This window comes from Trachemys scripta, chromosome 3 (assembly GCF_013100865.1).
Source record: "Trachemys scripta elegans isolate TJP31775 chromosome 3, CAS_Tse_1.0, whole genome shotgun sequence".
Lineage (NCBI taxonomy): Eukaryota > Metazoa > Chordata > Testudines > Emydidae > Trachemys > Trachemys scripta.
The window spans coordinates 1771231-1790156 of NC_048300.1; the positions used below are offsets into that span (position 1 = coordinate 1771231).

At 52.9% G+C, this 18926-nt stretch overlaps 1 protein-coding gene across 1 annotated transcript in view; it reads right to left on the reverse strand.

Annotated features, from left to right (window-relative positions):
• The window catches only part of MAL (mal, T cell differentiation protein), a 28081-nt gene extending 19623 nt beyond the window's left edge, over nucleotides 1-8458 (reverse strand). The window contains exon 1 of the mRNA XM_034763908.1: nucleotides 7837-8458. Within this exon, the coding sequence (XP_034619799.1) occupies nucleotides 7837-7923 (87 nt within the window). The 5' untranslated portion in view covers nucleotides 7924-8458. The remainder of the gene's footprint in view (nucleotides 1-7836) is intronic.
• Between the last annotated feature and the right edge of the window lie 10468 nt (nucleotides 8459-18926).

Here is an 18926-nt window from a genome sequence, read left to right on the forward strand (position 1 = left end):
TAAACATCAGTTTCCTCTTATGCACCAGCAAAAATATCTCCAAGGTGCCACAAGTACTCCTGTTCTTTTTGTGGATATAGACTAACATGGCTGCTACTCTGAACCCTAATTCTAGTCAGATATTCGATGTTCAGAGCTTTCCAGACAAGCTGTGATAGCAAGGCCATGTAGAGTATGTCTGCGCTTCAAGCTGGAGAGGTAATTTCCAGCTGGAGGAGACGTACCTGGGCCAGCTCTGATAGCGCTACACATCGAACGCAAGCTGCAGTGGTGTGAGCGGCAGCANTAAGAGGAAACTGATGTTTACTGGCATTTAACGATAAAAATCTAACCCTTCCAAGACTAATTCTAGTCAAAAGAATAGGAGTACTTGTGACACCTTGGAGACTAACAAATTTATTTAAAAAGCTTATGCTACAATAAATTTGTTAGTCTCCAAGGTGTCACAAGTACTCCTATTCTTTTGACTAGAATTAGTCTTGGAAGGGTTAGATTTTTATCGTTAAATGCCAGTAAACATCAGTTTCCTCTTATGCACCAGCAAAAATATCTCCATCGATAAACATCAAAACTTACAGACAGGCAAAGTAAGCAAAATGCTGCTTGAGAACGTAGTGTTTGATTTAGGGATATTTACTTTGTATACTTAGACATGGGACGTTGCCAATTTGTGTTTTAATGGTTATAAAGCTTTAACTTTTATAAGGTCAACATCTATCGGCATTAAATAAATATCTGACCTCCCCGTTGTCCGGCCCCCAGAGCTTCCCGCAACCGTGAAAATTTTAATTGATAAAAATAGGGGGGGGGAAAGATTGAAAAAAAAAAAATCTGGGAAAAGATAAAAAAAAAAAAAAAAAAAAAAAAAAAAATCGAATTCTGCCAAGTCTAACCATCATTAAAATAGTTGTCAACACAACACATTCTGAATTTCCCAAATGGTAAAACCAGATGTCCTGATCATGTTAGCTCATCTCAGGACCTTTTGCCATAATAATGGATGCATAAATGCTTCAAATGTCGATGTTTTCCCCTGATAAAAGCAGTTGCTATATCAACCCAAGAAAGACAATTTCAGTTTTAACATTGTATTGGGTAACTCTTATCTTTTAATCAAAATTTTGTTACCAATGCATGACTCCCCCTAAGTACACAGCTGGGAGCGATAATATGTCCATAGGAATTTTCAGCACAATTGATATCTACAATTATCTGATTGTTGGCATGAGAACACCTTCCGGCTAATAGGGCCTAGGAATAGCTAACAACTCGCAAGCCAGTGCTATCGCCTGAGTGTTACCCAAGCTTTGGGGGCCTGTGTCTCCATTGCCTTTCCACTTGCGCGGTCGTTACCCATGCAAAAGGAGATGGAGTCAGGCCCTTGCAAATCAGGAGACTGACTTAATCATTTTCCTTTCTGCTGCGCCAAACCCTGGTGCATTCTGTTCACAAGGGATTCAGCAACTTTCTGCAGCTGTTTGTGTTCACCAGAGTTTGCACTTTGTGCTCACTGAGTTCTAGCAAACAGGGAAACAAACTCAGGGCAGCACGTAACCGAAAGTATCAAGTTTGGGCTGGTTTCGGGGCAGGATTAGGCTGCACAATCTGCAGTGGCAATAATAAGGGAAGGGAAGTGGTAATACCACGGAGGCCAGGTGGGTGACACTGTGAATCCGCCTGCCCAGCGTGCGGCAGATGAGCAGGTTGGAGGCGTGGGTTGTATCCAATGGAGCGCTGTCCAGGATCAGCCCAACAGGGAAGGGGCTGCGTGTCTGGTGTGCGGAGGATGTGGAAAGTCAGGGGCGGTGTTTGGGTTCCCAGCTGCAGCGGTGACAGAATCAGTTACTAATTCTGGCACAGGCAGGGGACAGACCACAGTTAATCGCCAGGGCTGAGGAGCAAAGGGCTGGACCTGCCCCTGGCGACTGTTTCAATCTACTTTAACTAGCACCTAGCTGAATCCCTGGCCTCTAGCTCCCAGAGGCCCAGCTCCCCAGCGGGTGTGAGACACCTCTCCTGTGGGGCAGGGGGTGTAGGGACAGGATAACCCTGGGGACGCAGAGGGCTGTCCCCACCCTCCCAGGGAAGAGCAGTCCTTCCCTCTGGCTCTGGGGCTAAAGGCAGACAGGGCCGGATACATGAGGGGGAAGGAGACCCAGTGCCCAGCAGAATTTGGGGCCTGGATTCTGACACTGGCTTTCCCCAAGGATAGCAGCAGCCTCCCAGGTCTGCCTGTTGCGAGAGGACAGGGCCTGACAAGTGCTGGGCACCATGTGGGGCTGCAATCCCTCCCCCCCCCCCAGTTCTCTCCTGGAGTCAGGGGCAATGGGTGACATCCTGGCTTTACTGAGGCCAATGAGAAATCTGTCATGGGTGTCAGTGGGGTCCAGATTTTATGCAGAGCTGGCAGGATGGGGGAGGGACACTGACCCACCCCTCAAACAGCAGTGGGGGGCACCATGAAGACCGCATGGGACAGGAGCCCCTACAGCCAGCTTCCACCCCCACAGCCTCTCTGGCCTCAGGGCTTGTGACTTGATTGCATTTCTCGCCTGCCGACAGAAGGGAACTTGTGCTGGGGAGGGACGGTGCAGGGAAGGGGAACAAGGCGCATGAAGTGTGGTCCGAGGAGCTGGGGCAAGGATTACAGATGGGGAAAGATATCAGTGTAACCTGGGGTTTGACGACCTGCTGCAAGCAACGAGGAGGAGTGAAGAGAGTCTGGGCCAGAGGGACGAGCTGGGGTACAGATGTACGCGGTGCTGGTCGCTTTGTCTGTCTGTTGGATCCCTCCCTGTCTGCCTCTTGCACGCCTGCTTCTGCTCCAGTTTGCACCACTGTAATCCCACTGACTCAGGGGAGCGGCTCCTGCTTTGCACCCGCGTTAGCAGGGCACAGACAGCCCCAGGCTCGCTACACCAAATACAGCCACAGGGCCCGTGACGGTAGTTAGCCTCCCTCTGAATAGGTCCGTAATATTTTTGTTCAAGGTTTTTTGTTTGTTTGTTTTTTTAATAGTTCCATTGCAAGCTGTTTCATTCTCACACTCCTCTCATGTTTCACGTCAACAATCACAGCCAGCTACATACCTTTGCATCACCCCCCTCTGGCCAGGTTTCATTGGCTTCTTTTCATTCTCTGTCTAAAGACTAGAATTAGGGTTGCTCAAAACAACAAGGACATTTCGTGAACACTTTCTGAAATGTTTCCCATTTATTTTTAGAATTTCAAAATTCTAAACATTTTGGCCAGCTCTAGTTCCAACAGCGAGTGAGCGCTCACCAAACAGATCACTTTCAAGCTAAAGCTTTGAACAAACAGTATGTATGAAGCAAGGTGCAATTCAATAACACAGAACATTTGCTCTGCTTCTTGTCCAGTGACATTTTTGAAAGCAGATTTTCAGTGCGCTGCACACAGTGTATTTCCCCTGCCAGTTTTCTCTTCCTTTATCCCATGCTCGGAGTCGCACGTGGACCAGAGATCCCCAATGGGTGTAAATCACTGCCAGTCCAATGAAATCTTTAGAATTACACTGATTTACAGCAGCTAAGGATTTGGCCCTGTGTCCTGCCAAACACCGGGAGTAGCACTCTGCACTCCTGCCCACATCAACTGGGTGTTCCCCAGCTGAACAGACCTGCCTGGCTAAATCCTTCCTACTCGGCGGGACCCCTCTGAAGAAGTGACCCTCTTGCTTAAGAATTCTATTGAGAAAAACTAACTGTTCTCAAATCCATGCTGGAGCAAGGAACGGAACTGGTTCGATCTGTTTAAATTGCAATGCATTGATCCAACATGCCATCTAGAATATCGATTGGCCCTCAGGGGGTTGTGAGGTTATTTCGTGGGGGGTCATGAGCTGTCAGCCTCCACCCCAAACCCCGCTTTGCCCCCAGCATTTATAATAGCGTTACATATAAAAAATGTGTTTTTACTTTATAAGGGTGGGGGGGGTCGCACTCATACGCTTGCTGTGTGAAAGGGATCACCAGTACAAAAGTTTAAGAACCACTGGGATAGTTCTTCAAGTAGTGTCCCTGTGGGTACTCCACCAAATGAAGTCACGGTCCGTATCCGTCTCCTCCCCATATCTGCTTGCTAAACGATCATCTTCCAAAGGGACGAGTGCCAGGAGAACTCCTCCTCCCAGCTAGTGGGGTGCGTGCGCTGCACAAAAGCGGCAGCAGCACGTACGTCGCTGGCAAAGGGGAGCTGGATTTCTGATCTCCCCTCAGAGAGATTTTTGGGTGGATTCTAAGAGCCACTGTGGAAGAAGAGAACGGCCCCTCCTCATCCTGTCCAGCTCTCCATCCACTTGTCCCCTCCTCTCCAGCCCCTGTTCACTATCACATTCCCCAGCCTTCTGTGGAAATTATTCTGCTTCCCAGGAGCTGCAGGCCCCGTCCTGTTATCTCGGGCGCTGGGCCCCACCTGCAGTTCCTTTAGTCTCACTATCTCCAGGGCTGTTCTCAGGTGGCTTATCAGTTTGTTCAATGGCGGAGGGAAGTGGGCATAATAAACCCTCTGAGCTGTTCAGTGGTCTGACTGTTTGGCCTCCCACGGTCAGTGGGCCGCAGTACCTGGGTGGCCAGGCCTAGTCAGGGGGCAGATTTCAAGCCCTGGGGGGGAGCGGTGTTTTTCCCTGCAGCTTATCCTTTCTGGGAAGGGAGGTTGCACTCTGTTCCCAGAGCCAGGCTTTGGGCTACACAGAAGGGACGCATTCCTGCCACTCCCCCAGGCCCCACTCTAGTGAGGCCCCAGCAGAAGGCCGCCCCCGCTGAGCGAGACCCAGGTGCAGAGCCCGCACACCTGACCTGGCCGATGGATGCGGTCGGACATGTCTGTCACTGGGGTGGCTCCTCGCTGTCCCGCTGCTACAGCTCCTGACTTCCAACCTCCCCCCTTCGGCACTCTGCTAGTGTAACGCCAACAGACCCCAGTCGTCGTCGGGCAGGATCGAACCTGGGACCGCTGGAGCTTAGTGCATGAGCCTCTGCCACATGAGCTAAAAGCCAACTGGCAGTTAGCTAAGGCTGTAGCAGACTCATTTTCTCTAAGTGGTCTCGGTGCCACTAGATGGGCCAGACACCACACCCAGGAGGTGTGTGGGTTACACTCTCTCTCTTTTCCGGGTGGCTGCTGCCAAGGTGGGGGGACCCGGTTCCCACAGGACTGCGCTAGGGTCATTGCGGGAGCGAAAGGGAGTCTATTGGGTGGCCTCCGAGAGGCTGCTGCATGGGGGGGGGGGGCTGTAGAAAGGCCCCCCACAAACCTGTTGTGTCCCTCTCTGGGAAGGAGAGACGCCATTGCTTCGGGGGGGAGGGGTACACAAGGCCAGTGGAGATCTCCATCTGCTGCCTCCTCACTGGGGGGCGGGGGAGAAGAACATCCTCCCCCCATCCGGGTACCCCTGCTTACTGACCCCATGACGGGACTGGACTCCACCATGGGGCACAGAGGCACCACCACAGGCCCACTCCTGGACCTTGGAGCCTGAGACTGGTCAGACACCCTCCTCCTCCTCCTCGCGTGACATCCACCCAGGTGCAGAGGGGTAGCCAACGCCTTGGCACCATCTGATGGCTACAGAACCACTGAAGGCCACAGCCCCCTACAAATTCCTCTCTGCTTCTTACTGCGAGTGAGTGTCATGATGCAGACCACCCCTAGGATGGGCCCTACAGCCAGCAAGCTGGTGAATTCGGAGTCCTTGCCCGTAGCTAGGCTTTCTTGCTAGTTACACAGGGACGCCACATGCTGGCTCAGAATTTGCCCCAAGGGGTCAGAGTCGCGGGATCCATGGGGATGAAGGGGCTGCATGCGAGGGGACGGTGATGTCCCAGAGACGCAGACCAGGCTCAGGGAAGTGGGTGGAAGCACAGGATGGACATGGCGGGGGGGGGGGGGGAAGACTGGGTCAGAGCAGCATTGCTGTGAGCTCATTGTCTGCTGCTACAACTCCTGCAGGGCTGCTCAGAGCCGCAGGCTGAGATGTGGGTCTGAGCGTGAATATTCTACGGCAGTCACAGATCTCGGTGATACTAGGGCCCCGATTCTGCAGACAGCTCCAAGCTGCTTGGAGGGAGCCAGCTGCAGCATCAGTGCTTAGACATTTGTCCTGTAGAGCCAGGCCTGAAAAGCACCGAGTCCTTCCACTCCTGAAGGAGTTACTGGGAGCAAAGGGTGCTGCGTAACTCACAGGGGGCTGTAAGAGCTCAAAGGTATTGAGACCCCGGATGTCCATTAATCTCAGTGGGAATTAGGAACCTAAATTGATCTGAGCCTGAGCATTGGGCAGGATCAGGCCCTATGTGACCTAACGATCCTGAGCTATCATTGTTTAGACAGCACAATGTAAATGCTAGTTTCCACTTGTTCAGTTACATTTGTTTGAAAAATGTGTTACCAGCAACGTAACATTATCTCCTGGTTTCCTGTTGTTTTAAAACTGCACAGAGCAGGGGGCAGGGCAGGGGAGATCGGGAGAGGAAGGAGCCTCTGCCCTGGGAGACCTTGAACAAATCCCTTAAACCGTTCAGGCAATGTCTTGGACCCACTGAAGCCAATGGGACCAGCAGTCTTTCACCCTGGGAACCAGTTTGCCCACCGGTCACATCAAGAGCTGGTCAGAATTCCCCCCCCCCCCCCCCGTGGGAAAACTTCAGCTTTTCACTGGAAAACTGAAAAGTTTTGGCCCAAAAACTGCCACAAAAAAAACAAACAAAACAAGCAAACAAAGGTAATTTTGCAATTTTTATCTGAATTATTGGTTATTGGCTAGAAAAAAAAATCTGAGATTTTTGTTTGTTTTATAAATTTTTAGAGGAAAACAAATATTCTCTGCAAAAATTTTCATTTTGTCAAAGCTCCACTTTTCTGTCGAAAAACAGGTTAGATGGAAAAATTTTCAGGCGGCCTTAGTTATATCTTTAATGTTTGTTAAATACCTGGAGAGTCACTATCATTTTCTGAATATTACAGTGGGAGGTTACATAATAGGCCTAATTCTTTGTCCTTGTGCCTATTCATCCAATACCATCTTTAATCCCATGATCTCATACTACAACTCAAACATCATAAAATGCCATACAGTTGTTTTTACCACCTTCGATGTGTTGTATCTTGTAGTGCTGTGTCTGCCAGGGTTCATGCCAACCCTTCATTGGAAAGTCTAAACTTAGCCAAACTTTTACAACATTCCACATATTATGTATACAGTCAAAATTCACTCGTTTAAAAAGGCCTCCAAATTTGCAGCCAAGTTAGATTTTGGCTGCCCCTCGGAAAGCTTGTACTGTGCATGTATCAATAGCTGAATTGCAGTCACAGACAACAGGCTTCATTTAGCCTATTTAACATTTTATCTTCTGCCGTGCTGCCAACACTTATCCAAATGCATTGATCAGGAAATTGGGCACAGGTAGAGGCTAAGATTATGAAATTTGCCTAGGAGATTTGGCTGTCCAATTGCCATTAATGCTGTGGAAATCTCAGCCGTGAAGTCCCCACTCTTTTCTCCACTGTCCCAGTTATGATGGTCTCACTTAGAAAGTTTGAAAAACTCTGTCCACAACCGCACCCCTGAATTCATGCCCCCAGCTGTATCCTGCAAGGAGCACAGTGAGCGGGGGGGGGGGTGGGGGGGGGAGGAGGGAAATTGTACACTGCCACAGTGCAGAGGTGTGAGCCAGAGGTGCACAGCGCCATACCGGCACATGGCTTAAACACTGTACTTTACTCAGAAACCTGCAACACAAAGCCGCTGGGCACCTTCACAACCATTGCTCTGGTTCTAAAAATTCAATTAAAAAAAAAAAAAAAGCCCAAACTTACAAATTCGGGGATAAAGAGGAGATCAGGAAATGTCGACAGGACCGAGAAGCCGGTAGGCAAGGAGACTGCAGCAGCTGCTGATGACATCTTTGTCCTTTCAACTGCACCACCTGAGAGACACTGGTTCTTGCAACTGGAAGGGGCTTTCAAATGCAGCCTCCTCTCCTCCCTCCCTGAGGCAGGTGAACTCTTGACTGGTCAGATGGTTGAATGCGACCTGCCTAGAGGGAAGGAGCTAACATAGGTGCGGCCAGCTAATTTAACAGACTTGCCTGTTGTGTTTATAAGCCCTGGGAGGAGACTGCAGAGCGTTAGATTTTAACTTTCCCCTAGCGTCATTAGATACACGTCATTAGAGCTCCTGGGCCAGGCAGAGTGAATAGTAGAGACCCGCTGGCCCAGACGCTGCTGCCAGAGCTAGCACTCAAAGAATGGGGCCCAGATCCTCAGCTGGGGTAGAGCAGTGTCATTCCATTGACATCAGTAGAGCTATGCTGATTTATACCCACGATGGACCTGGCCTGGCTTTTGGCCAGTGCTCCAGAACTGCCTCCACAGCCGCTCCTGTGAGATTTCTGAGGTTTCCAGGGTCCCACCCACGGCAGAGTCCAGTCAGGAGCGGCGTCAGGGTTTTTGCCGCCCTAGGCAGCAGCGCTCCTCCTCTGAGCATTCAGGGGGTCTGAGGTCTTTGGTGGGGGGGGTCCTTCCGCTCCACGTCTTCAGGGCACTTGGGCAGCTCCCGGAGCGAGTGAAGGACCCACTGCCGAATTTCTGCCGAAGGTGGCAAAGTGCCGCCCCCCAAATCCTGCCGCCCTAGGTGACCGCCAAGGGTCACTTAGTGGAAGCGCCGTCCCTGAGTCCAGTCCCCCACTGCAATTGCAAACTCCTCAGGTGTTTCCCTAGCAAACGGACATGGCTTGGCAGAGCTGGGAACAATCCTACACTGGGAGAGGAGAGGATCCAGGACTCCTGGTTTTAACAGTGAGAGCGGCTGACTGGTGCGACAAGTCACCAAGGGAGGTGATGGGTTCTCCACTGATGGGCGTATTTAAATCAGGACTGTTGGTCTTTCTAATAGACACATCCTAGGCTACCCGTGGGGCAGAGACTTGGTGCAGGACTCACTGGGGGGGCTTCTCTGGCCCGTGCAATACAGGGGGTCAGGCCAGGTGATCTAATGGTCCCTGCTGGTCTTAAGATCTGGGAATCTAGAGATGGGTGCTGCACCAGTTCCAGCTCCACTGGGCAGCTGTAGACCCCCTTTTACTCCAGCACTGGGGGCTGCCTGGTGCTGATAGTGGCCAAGGTGCAGCTGGGGAGCAGTTCTAGCGTGCATGGTGCGAGCTGCCCAGGAAGGTGTTGCTTTGCAGCATGCCAGCAGCCCCTAACTTTGGGGAGGGGGGATAAACTCAGTCCTGTCTTTAGAGGACAAGTGCCTTTGTGGGAACAGCTGGGATAAGCCACATTCCCTGGAGCATAGGAGGAGCGGCCCAGCCTGTAGCGATTCCTCGCTGGGCTGATCTCGGACCAGGTCTTTGGGCAAGCTGCCAGCTAATGGGCCAGGCCCCTGGCCAAGGCGGCCCTGTGATTGCGGTGGATAGTGACTCAGCAAAACTCTGGGTGGAGGCCCGGGGCAGGGCTCATTCCTCCTTGGGGAGTGCAGCTCAGCTGCCTCTGTGAGGCGGAGCCCCTGGAGGGCTAGTGCAAGTGCCCTGAAAATGGGCATGTCAAGGGGAAGGGGCAATTGAATGAAGTCCTTACCTAGTTTATGGGAGCAAGGAAAGGGTTAACAGCTGCCACAGTGATGGGGCACAGATCCCACTCCTCTCCAGCCACAGAGCAGGGTATACTCACCAGCCCGGAGTGGCCAGTCCCTGGTCCTGAGGAGAGCCAGGGCTGGGGTGAGGTGAAAGACAACCAGGCCTGGAGACCAGAGGCCTAGGTACCAGGTGAAGACAGGACGTAAAGGGACCAGATCGGCACGGATCCATGGGGTCTGCAGCCTAACTCTGATATCAGCAGGCCCCAGCATCCAGAAAGGAATCAGGTCCCCAGACAGAGACCGGCTTGAACGTTTCCAAACTGACAAGTGTTGGGTTGTTTATTGGCCTTTCTGTTTTGGAGCCTTGGTGGGGAGGGGTCACGTTTTCAAGCCCTGCTCCACAGCCACAAGGGCTAGACCCAGGTGTGTTCAAACAGAAGTTGAGATTCTCACGTCATCACAGGACTGCACAAGCTGGGACTCCCAGAAACACATCAACTCTCACGAGACAGGAGGGGGCAAGGCTGGTGCAGACCCAGCTTCTTGACCTTGGCACCTTTCAGGTCCGTTAGTGAAGTTGTGTGGAGGGGTCTGTCTGGGGAGGGCCTCCACAGGGGCATGCGATGAGCGTCTGTTTAGTTCTTGGCAGGCAGATGCCTAAGAGTCCTTTGCAAAGGCTCAGAGCAGAGTCAGAAAGCAGAGCTGGTCTGTGCCCGTATTGCCCTGGTTGACACTGCTCAGACGACATGCAGGGTCACTAAACTGATGTCGCTTTTGTATGTTACATGACGACCGTGAGGATGGGAGACTGTTTCTTTCAATCTGTCGTAGGAAGCCAGGCCGGGGGTGCGAGGGAAATGTGGAGGAAGTAGTTCTTCCAGGGCAGTGGTTTTCAAACTTTTCTGGGGACCTAGTTGAAGAAAATTGTTGATGCCTGCGACCTAACGGAGCTGGGGATGAGGGGGTTGGATTATGGGAGGGGCTCTGGGCTGGGGTAGAGGGTTGGGGGTGAGGGCTGTGGGGTGGGACCAGAGTTGAGGGGTTCAGGGTGTGGGAGGGGGCTCTGAGCTGGGGTGCAGGAGTGGATCAGGGCTCTGGGATGGGGGTGCAGGGTCTGAGGGTGGGGCCAGGGTGTTTGGGGTGCAGGAGGGGGCTCTGGGTTTGGGGGGGGGGCTCAGTGCTGGGGCAAGGGTGGGGTACAGGAGGGGGGGTCAGGGCTCTGGGCTGGGACTGAGGTTTGGGGTGCAGGAAGGGGTTCCAGGTTTGGGGGGGACTCAGGGCTCTGGGCTGGGACTGAGGTTTGGGGTGCAGGAAGGGGTTCCAGGTTTGGGGGGACTCAGAGGTAGGGACTGGGACATGGGCTTATCTCAGGCAGCTTCTGGTCAGCGGCACAGCAGGTGTGCCAAGGCAGGCTTCCCGCCTGTCCTGGCACCGCAGACCATGCAGCACCTAGGAAGCGGCCAGCAGCAGGTCCGGCTTCTAGGCGGAGGCATGCAAGCGGCTTCACATGACTCTCGCCCACATGCGCACACACCCCACTTCCTATTGGCCAGGAGCAGGGCCGGCTCCAGGGTTTTTGCCGCCCCAAGCAGCAAAAAAAAAAAAAAAAAGCCGTGATCGCGATCGGCAGCACTTCGGTGGCAGCTCTACCGCTGCCACTTCAGCGGCAATTCGGCGGCGGGTCCTTCCCTCCGAGAGGGAGTGAGGGACCCGCCACCGAATTACTGCCGAAGACCTGGACGTGCTGCCCCCCTCTGGTGGCCGCCCCAAGCACCTGTTTGCTGAGCTGGTGCCTGGAGCCAGTGCTCAGGGTGGGGGCAGCGCGCGGAGCCCCATGACCGCCCTGCCTAGAAGCCGGACCCACTGCTGGCACTTCCAGGGCGCAGCACGGTGTCGGAACAGGTAGGCACTAGCCTGCCTTAGTCGGGTAGCACCACTGCCAGGACTTTTAACGTCCCAGTCCGCGGTGCTGACCAGAGCGAACCAGTGCCTGACATGCTGCCACCCAGTACTGGGTCACAACCCGAACTTTGAAAAATGCTGTTCTAGGGTTAATCTTGATTTTCTCCTAGTTCATTCCTGAGCAGAACAAAGAAAAGGACACTGATTCTTTAGCACATGACAAATACCACAGGATGTGAAAAATTGACAATAAGTAAATGTATTTTTAAGAGTCAGTTTTGAATGCAACTTTGAAGTACTGCAATGGGGTGTCCGTGTCCAGACCTAGCAAGACAAATGTTTATTAGCTACCTGTCAGGAAACCTAGCAACTGATTATTAAGAGGATTTGTAGGACGCTGTAGCTAGTGGGTGATGAAATGGGCTTTTGTTTAAAGGTGTCACACTGCAGCCAAGATGCATTAGTTAACGAATTTAGGTCTATTTAACCTAGCATAATTAAATATACATGAAGCCAACCTGTAATTATGCTAGCGTGGGGCATTATGGATTTGCTAGACTATCTGGCCCAGAACCCTAGCCTGGTTGCACGGGGTTAATGCCAACAGGAGAGCACGCTGTACCATGAGTCTCTCTGCTCATTGCAGAGAAAGTCTGCAGCATTCCAGCACTGAAGTGCCCAGGTCGGTGCTGACAAGATGAGAAATCTCACTCAGGGTTCCTCTGCACAGGTCTGATTATTCATTACACAAAGCCAAACCCTGACCCCTGCTCCAAGCCTGGCTCATTGGGGTCAAGCACCTATTGCCCAGGTGGTGCTGAGGATAGAATCAAGTCAGTCCACCCTTTCCAGACTGCATAGCACCCGGAGAACTGCTCTCTGACTGCAACTACAGCCTCAGCCAGGCTGCTGGCAGACTCTCCTTACATGGAGCGATGCCTCAGACCTGGACCAGGGAGGCACGCCATCACCCCCACCCTGCCCTCACCACACACAAAGCCGTGACGATTCATCTCCATGATTAGCATCCCTGCAAAGTGACTCCTGTCTGAGACCTTCCACGTCTCATCTGCAGGATCAGGCCATTAGCAGTAATTCCACTGACCAGCAGAATTCTCTTTCATTAACACCCCTTAAAAATCACCAAACCACTGCATACTGCAAGGAATCAATGAGACCTAATGGCTATTAGCCAGTGCCCTAATGTTACACCATCTGCATCGCCTCATTCACCTGGGGGTGAGTGAAAGACCCACAATATTTTGATGGAATGGATCACAATCATTGAAGTGACTCCAGGAAAGTGGAAAAAGCCAATTTTCTGCTCACCTTTGAGTGGAGCAACACAGCCCCCTGGCGGCCTATTCAGTTACTCACAGGCACGTCTTGTGAGAACAATTCTACAGGCCACCTGCCAGGGCCCAGGGGTCGGCAGCTGTGCCCTGCCCCGGCTGGTCTCTCGCGCAGGGATGAGAACACTGCTGTCGCACCCTCCCGCGCTCGGCCTGCTGTGGGAGCTCCATTCTGTAGGCCTGAGTCAGCAGCAGATCTTGGCATCCAAGAGTCACTCCTCTGCAGGGTATGGGCTGACTTTCCCCAGTGACCCAGCCAAGAGAGAGTGTCAGCATATTAGTAGCTTAAAGCTTATTCCTCCCTCCCCCTACACACACACACACACACACACACACACAGCTGCTGCCTCTTCAGAACAAAGACACCCTGCCCTGGTCACAGCTCCTGCCACCAAGGCCCTTTGTGCATTACACTGTCACAGCCACTGCAGCGCTGGGCTGGGCCAGGCTCCCAAGCTTCTGTCTACATGTGCCCCATCTGCCCCTTGGCAACCCTCCAGCCTGCCTGGTTCTCCACCTGCCCGCTGCGGCATTTCCCCCTCATGTTTCCGCACCAGGGAGACAGAGACAGAATTATCCCAAACGAGATGGCCTATGGTATTAGCCACATAACTTCACGCACCCTAGGATCTCTAACGAACAAGGAGTCTGGCTGTCAATAGGAGAAAGTGTTTCTCTCACTCAGACTGTGTTGTCCTTTTGAGACCAGACCATCTGTCATAGGGCAGAGCCCCTTCCCTACCAGCAGGCTACAGCAGAACAGGTGGACCTGCCTCAGTTTCCCTCCTTCAGAGTCCCCAGTAATTCGATGACAGCTCTCATGCCAGGATCCTAACAAGGGCAGTCAGGCCCAACAGTCAGAGCAGGGTCAAACCTGAGATAGTTGTAGCCAGGAGTTCGCAGTCAGGTTCCAGGGCAGCGTCAATACCCAGGGTCAGCGGCTGAGTCAGGTTTCAGGGTCTGGGTCAGGAGGCAAAGTCCAAATCAAGCCAAGGTCAAAGCCAGGACTTCAGGAGCAGAGATGATCATGGCAGCTACAAAAGACCCACACTATTACCTGGATACTTTCCCAGAACACCCCTTGGGTTATATAGGGCAGGGAGCCAATAAGGGCCATGCGACTGCTGCCCGTCAGCCCCTTGAGGCGGGACTTCCCATGATCGGTGTCCACAGGGGGTCATCAGCAATGGAGTGACACTAGTTACAGCTACTGTGGGTGGCAGCATGGTGCTGCTTGCTACCTAACACCCTTACAGGCCTGGGTTCTAGCCTTGCTGGGCCTTGGGTTTTGTCGCTAACAATAGCCCTCCTTGGGGCCAGTTTATTACTCATCCCTGGTGTAAAGCCTCCATCCCAAGGAGTCCCAAAGCATCTGCCATTTGTCCCCCCCATGACTGCAGTCCTTACAATCCAATGGCTGGACTCTTTGTTGGCCCCTCAGCCCTTCCACTATTTCAATAGGCAGTGGAGGTGGGAGGAAAAGGGTTAAAAGTGTAGGAACGTAGCGCAGTGGAGTCTCCTATAAATAGAGCAGGGGATGCCACTGCAGAGAAGTGCTGCATTATTGTGACCATCTCAGAATAGCTGCCAGATCTGTTACTGTGACTATCTCTGCAGAGGCCTCTCAGTGGCACTTAAGGAAGAGGAGAAAGACTGCACCTCAGCTGACTGACTAGTCCCGGGCACGAGGCCACATGGGGCTGGCATCAAGTGAGTCTCAATCTTGGCTTCGGGAGCCTTTTAAAAAATAGTTATTGATCGGGGAGGCGGGAGTGTTGAGGACTATCCTGCAATGTCCCCTTGGAGATCTGAGGATCTCCTCACTTCTCCCCCCAAATCACATCCCCCAACCTGAAGGGGAACAGAGGAACAGGAGTCCAAATCTGAGCTCACCAACCTCCCCTCTGAGCAGGCTCAGGCTGGATGTTCTGCCTCCACAACATGCCTGGACATCCCAGCAGGGCCATAGCAAACCGCCACTGGATTCACACCTGGTTCAAGACCCTTTTCTCTCTCCAGGCCTCCACCTGCTCATCGAACTGCAGAGAAAGCAAGTGCCGATTGAGCTGAGGTGAGAGGTGTTCCCAGTGGAGAATCTGACTCACTGTTACAATGGGGCTTCTCCAGCACACCATGGTTCTGTTAAAGGCTTGTGTGCCAGAGCTCTCGTCAGAGCATCTAGAGACAATGCCCACATGGTTACGGCTGAGGGCCCCCTGCCGTGGGGAACTAGAGCACAGAGTGATGAGGTTCTTTGTGGATTTCCCCAGAGAGGCTTTTCCTGCAGGTTTGAATTTAGAAATAAAGATGAAGAACCTTCCCTTGGTTCTCTCTGTCTTCTCATTCCTCTCTGCCAGGCCTTTGGCTGTTTGTCTCACTGCTCCTGGACAAGGTACAGCACAAGGTGCAAATAGGAATGAGGTGAGCAGGATTTTCTGCAGAGAATGGGAAGCAGACAAAAAGGTCACAGAGATCAGAGATGCAGAGGATGTGAAGATCATCCAGTCTCTCTCCATGATTATGCGGGACTGCTACCTTTGGTGCATTTCAAGTCTAATTGTAAAGTCCCAAGAGATGGATAGGGTTAGGCCCTCCTTCACACACAGCCTGAGAGCTCAACCTCCGGATACGTCTCCTGAGATTCCATTTCCTCATCACATCCTGTTATTCCTTGTTGTTATCGTCGTCCAGCCTTGCCCTGGGAAATCTCTCTCCAGCCATGGGGAGAACATCTTCCTCCACAAAAGCACCTAGCAAGTGCACCATGCCAACAGCTCCAGTACAGCACACACAGGCCAGTCCTCCCAGAGACAATGGGGCAGTCACATTCATCCCACTGAGCCTCACAAAGGCGGGGGGGGGGGGGCAATTCTGTGCAAACAGGGAAGCGAGATCCTTAGAACTAAGTTCCTCATGAAAGCTCGTGTTGTTTCACAAAATCCCCAGCCACCGCAGCTGCTCCTTTCCCATGCAGACCATGGCAGGAGTCAGAGGATCCGAGGGACTCTCCCTGGGGGGAGATGCTGCAGCAGTGGGAAAGGGAGCCCTCAAAAGCCATTACAAACAGGTAATTTTTACTTTCTTCCCCACTGACGACAATGGGCCTAATTCTGGAAGAGCTCTATGCCTACAGGTGAGAAGAAAGCATGGGGCATATACAGAGGATGTGCTGTATTTGAAGTAGCATGTATCATATGTAATAAATGACTGGGAATTTCAGGTACACAAGGAATACAGGGCAAAGCCCTAAATCAGAAAGCCAGATTCAAAGTGAAGCACCTTGGGCCAGTAAAGGACCTTGTTACTGGGGACAGAAGCCCTCCCCATGCCCTCATCAAACCCAGTGGGTCAGTGTTCGAGACCCTAAAGCTGCAGGGAGGGGAGAGGAGAGCCAGAGGGTCTTGGAGCAGCTGGGTCAGGTCTGTTGTTGTTAGATGGCACTGGGAGCTCCCTCCACCCCACATGGGAACCCAGAGGCAGCACCACACAGTTAGGAGAGGGACCAGAGAAGGGTTTAATACTGCGTATGTCCCAATGCAGCAGGCAGGGTTCCAACCATCAGCAGGGACTAGTTCTTTGTATCCTTAGTACTCCTTGTGCACTGAGGTTAGTGGTGTCTATTTCTTTGCTGTTGTTGCCTTATGAATGACAAAGTCATTAATACCTCCTGATGGCTATGTGCTCTCGCTCGTTATGCTGGCTGGGGGGTCCCCACAAACCAGGAGCCTTGTTCTCCTCAGGACTGCAGAACTCTTGCTGTCTTGTTTCTAACCTATAGCTGGAACGATTCACCCTCCTCTCTGGGCTTGGGGGGTGGGGGTTACAGGGTGAGGAGCCAACAGGCACTGGTGTTTCATGGTCTCCTTCAGGACCCTGAACCTCCCAGCTGGTGAGTCGCCGAGTCCAGCACCAGCTCCCTCAGGACAAAGGAGCTGCCCCGCCAGGAGGTCCCTGCCAATACGGACCATCTGTCTGCGTGAGAGGCGAGCGCGTGCACTGGGCTGGCTGGGGAGTGAATACTCAGCAATGACCCAGTGCCCTTGGCGTGGGATTGCTGCTCACATACGGGGCTCTCCTATGTGCTAACTCACTGGGAGTTTGGTGCGTGGAATGACTGACTCGTGGGGGGCTTGCTGGCCCCTTGTGCTGCCCCATCTGGGTGTGGCGCCCACCTGTTGGGTCCTGTCTGCGACCCAGACTGACAGGTCTTCGGGGCAGGGCCTGTCTCTGAGCTCTGGGTTTGTGGAGCACCCTGGTGCTCAAGCACCCACCGCACTGGAATAACAAGCAATAAACACAGACCCCATCACACTTGTTCTTGTGTTAGTGGTTCTGGTTGAGTTGGGACCAGGGCTTTAGGCCAGAAGGTCTCAAACTGGGGGTCATGAGCCTGCAAGGGTCACGAGGTTATTACATGGAGGCTTGCGAGCTGTCAGTCGCCATCGCCAATGTTTATAATAGGTTTAAATATAATTTATAAGGGGGGGGGGTCGTCACGCACGGAGGCTGGCTGTGTGAAAGGAATCACCAATACAAGTTTGAGAACCTCTACTCTAGGGGATGGTGGGTGCTGAGTCCTTTGGGCCACGCTGGCCTGAGTGGGGCAGGTAGAGTGGCTAGGTGCCAGGTTTTCAACCAGAAAGTCCAGTTGAAAAGGGGACCCGACAGTGTCCGGTCAGATCTACTGACCAGACACCCAAAGCGGGCAGGGGAGGCGGGTAGGTGCTGGGTCATCGCCCATGCCAGCCCCTACTCAGCTGGGGCCACCTCCTACCTGCATCAGGCAGCTGCAGCTCCCAGCCCAGGCTCTGCAGAGTCCCTGCTGACCCGGGCAGGGGGTGGAAGGGGAAAAACAGCAAGCAACTAGGGGGAGGGGAGAAGAGGGGTGGATGGGGACAGGGCCTTGGGGGGGAGAGGCAGAGCAAGGGAGGTTCCAGCACTCGTGTCCAGCTTTTAATGATCACCACAGTGGCAACCAGGGCTGGGCAGGGAGGAGCTGGAGCCCCGTGGGGTCAGCGCTGGCTGTAGGGACAGGAGCTGGGGCTCCGGGGGGGGGAGGGGGGGACTCAAGGGTGAGAGAGAATCATGGGGCAAGCTCAGGGCAAGCCCTATTGCCAGGTAGGCTGGTGCAGCTGCTTTAGAGCTCTGTCCCCCGCCCGATGCCATGGAGGTGCCATCTCAGCCTTCCCAGCACCAGGCAAGAAGCTCCACACTTGGGTGCCGCCCAACCAAGAGCCTGAGGGCAGCCAGGCCGGCAAGGAGGCACCTTCCGGCTGAGTCTAGCTTCCTGGGGCCTCCCTCTGCACCAAGCAGAGCGCAGCCAAGAGGCAATGAGCTCCAACTCTGATTCGCAGCCCTGGCCTGCCCCTAACAGCAGCCTCCTTGGGTGGCTCTCTCCTTCCCCCACTAACAACCCCCCTTCAGTGGCCTCCTTTCCTGACCACTCCTCACCCCTCACCCAAAGCTGGCTCATTCCCCACCCCTGCATACTAACATCCCTATTGGAGCCTAGCTCCATCCCCCAGGCTGGGATATGGCCCTGCCAGGAGGGTAGCTTCCTTGTCACTGCGGCTGGAGAGACACAGAGCGCTGGCTGCTTCCCCACATGAAACCAGTTAGCAGAAGAGGACTGAGGTACTTCCATGAGAGCAGAGAACTCTGAAGTCCACATGTAACTTCAGAAACAAGCCATTCTCTAAAACAGGGGTTCTCAAACTGAGGGTCAGGACCCCCCAGGGGGTTGCAAGGTTATTACATGGGGGGGGGGGGGTCGGGAACTGTCAGCCTCCACCCTAAACCCTGCTTTGCCTCCAGCATTTATAATGGTGTTAAATATATAAACAAGTGTTTTTAATTTATAAGGGGGGTTGTACTCAGAGGCTTGCTATGTGAAAGAGGTCACCAGTGCAATAGTTTGAGAACCACTGCGCTAAAAGAACTAAAAAAGAGCCACCATGGCTTAACATCCTTGTAAAAGAAGCAGTGAGAGATAAAAAGGCATCTTTTTAAAAGTGGAAGTCAAATCCTACTGAGGTAAATAGAAAGGAGTGTAAATTAAGTGTAAAAATGTAATA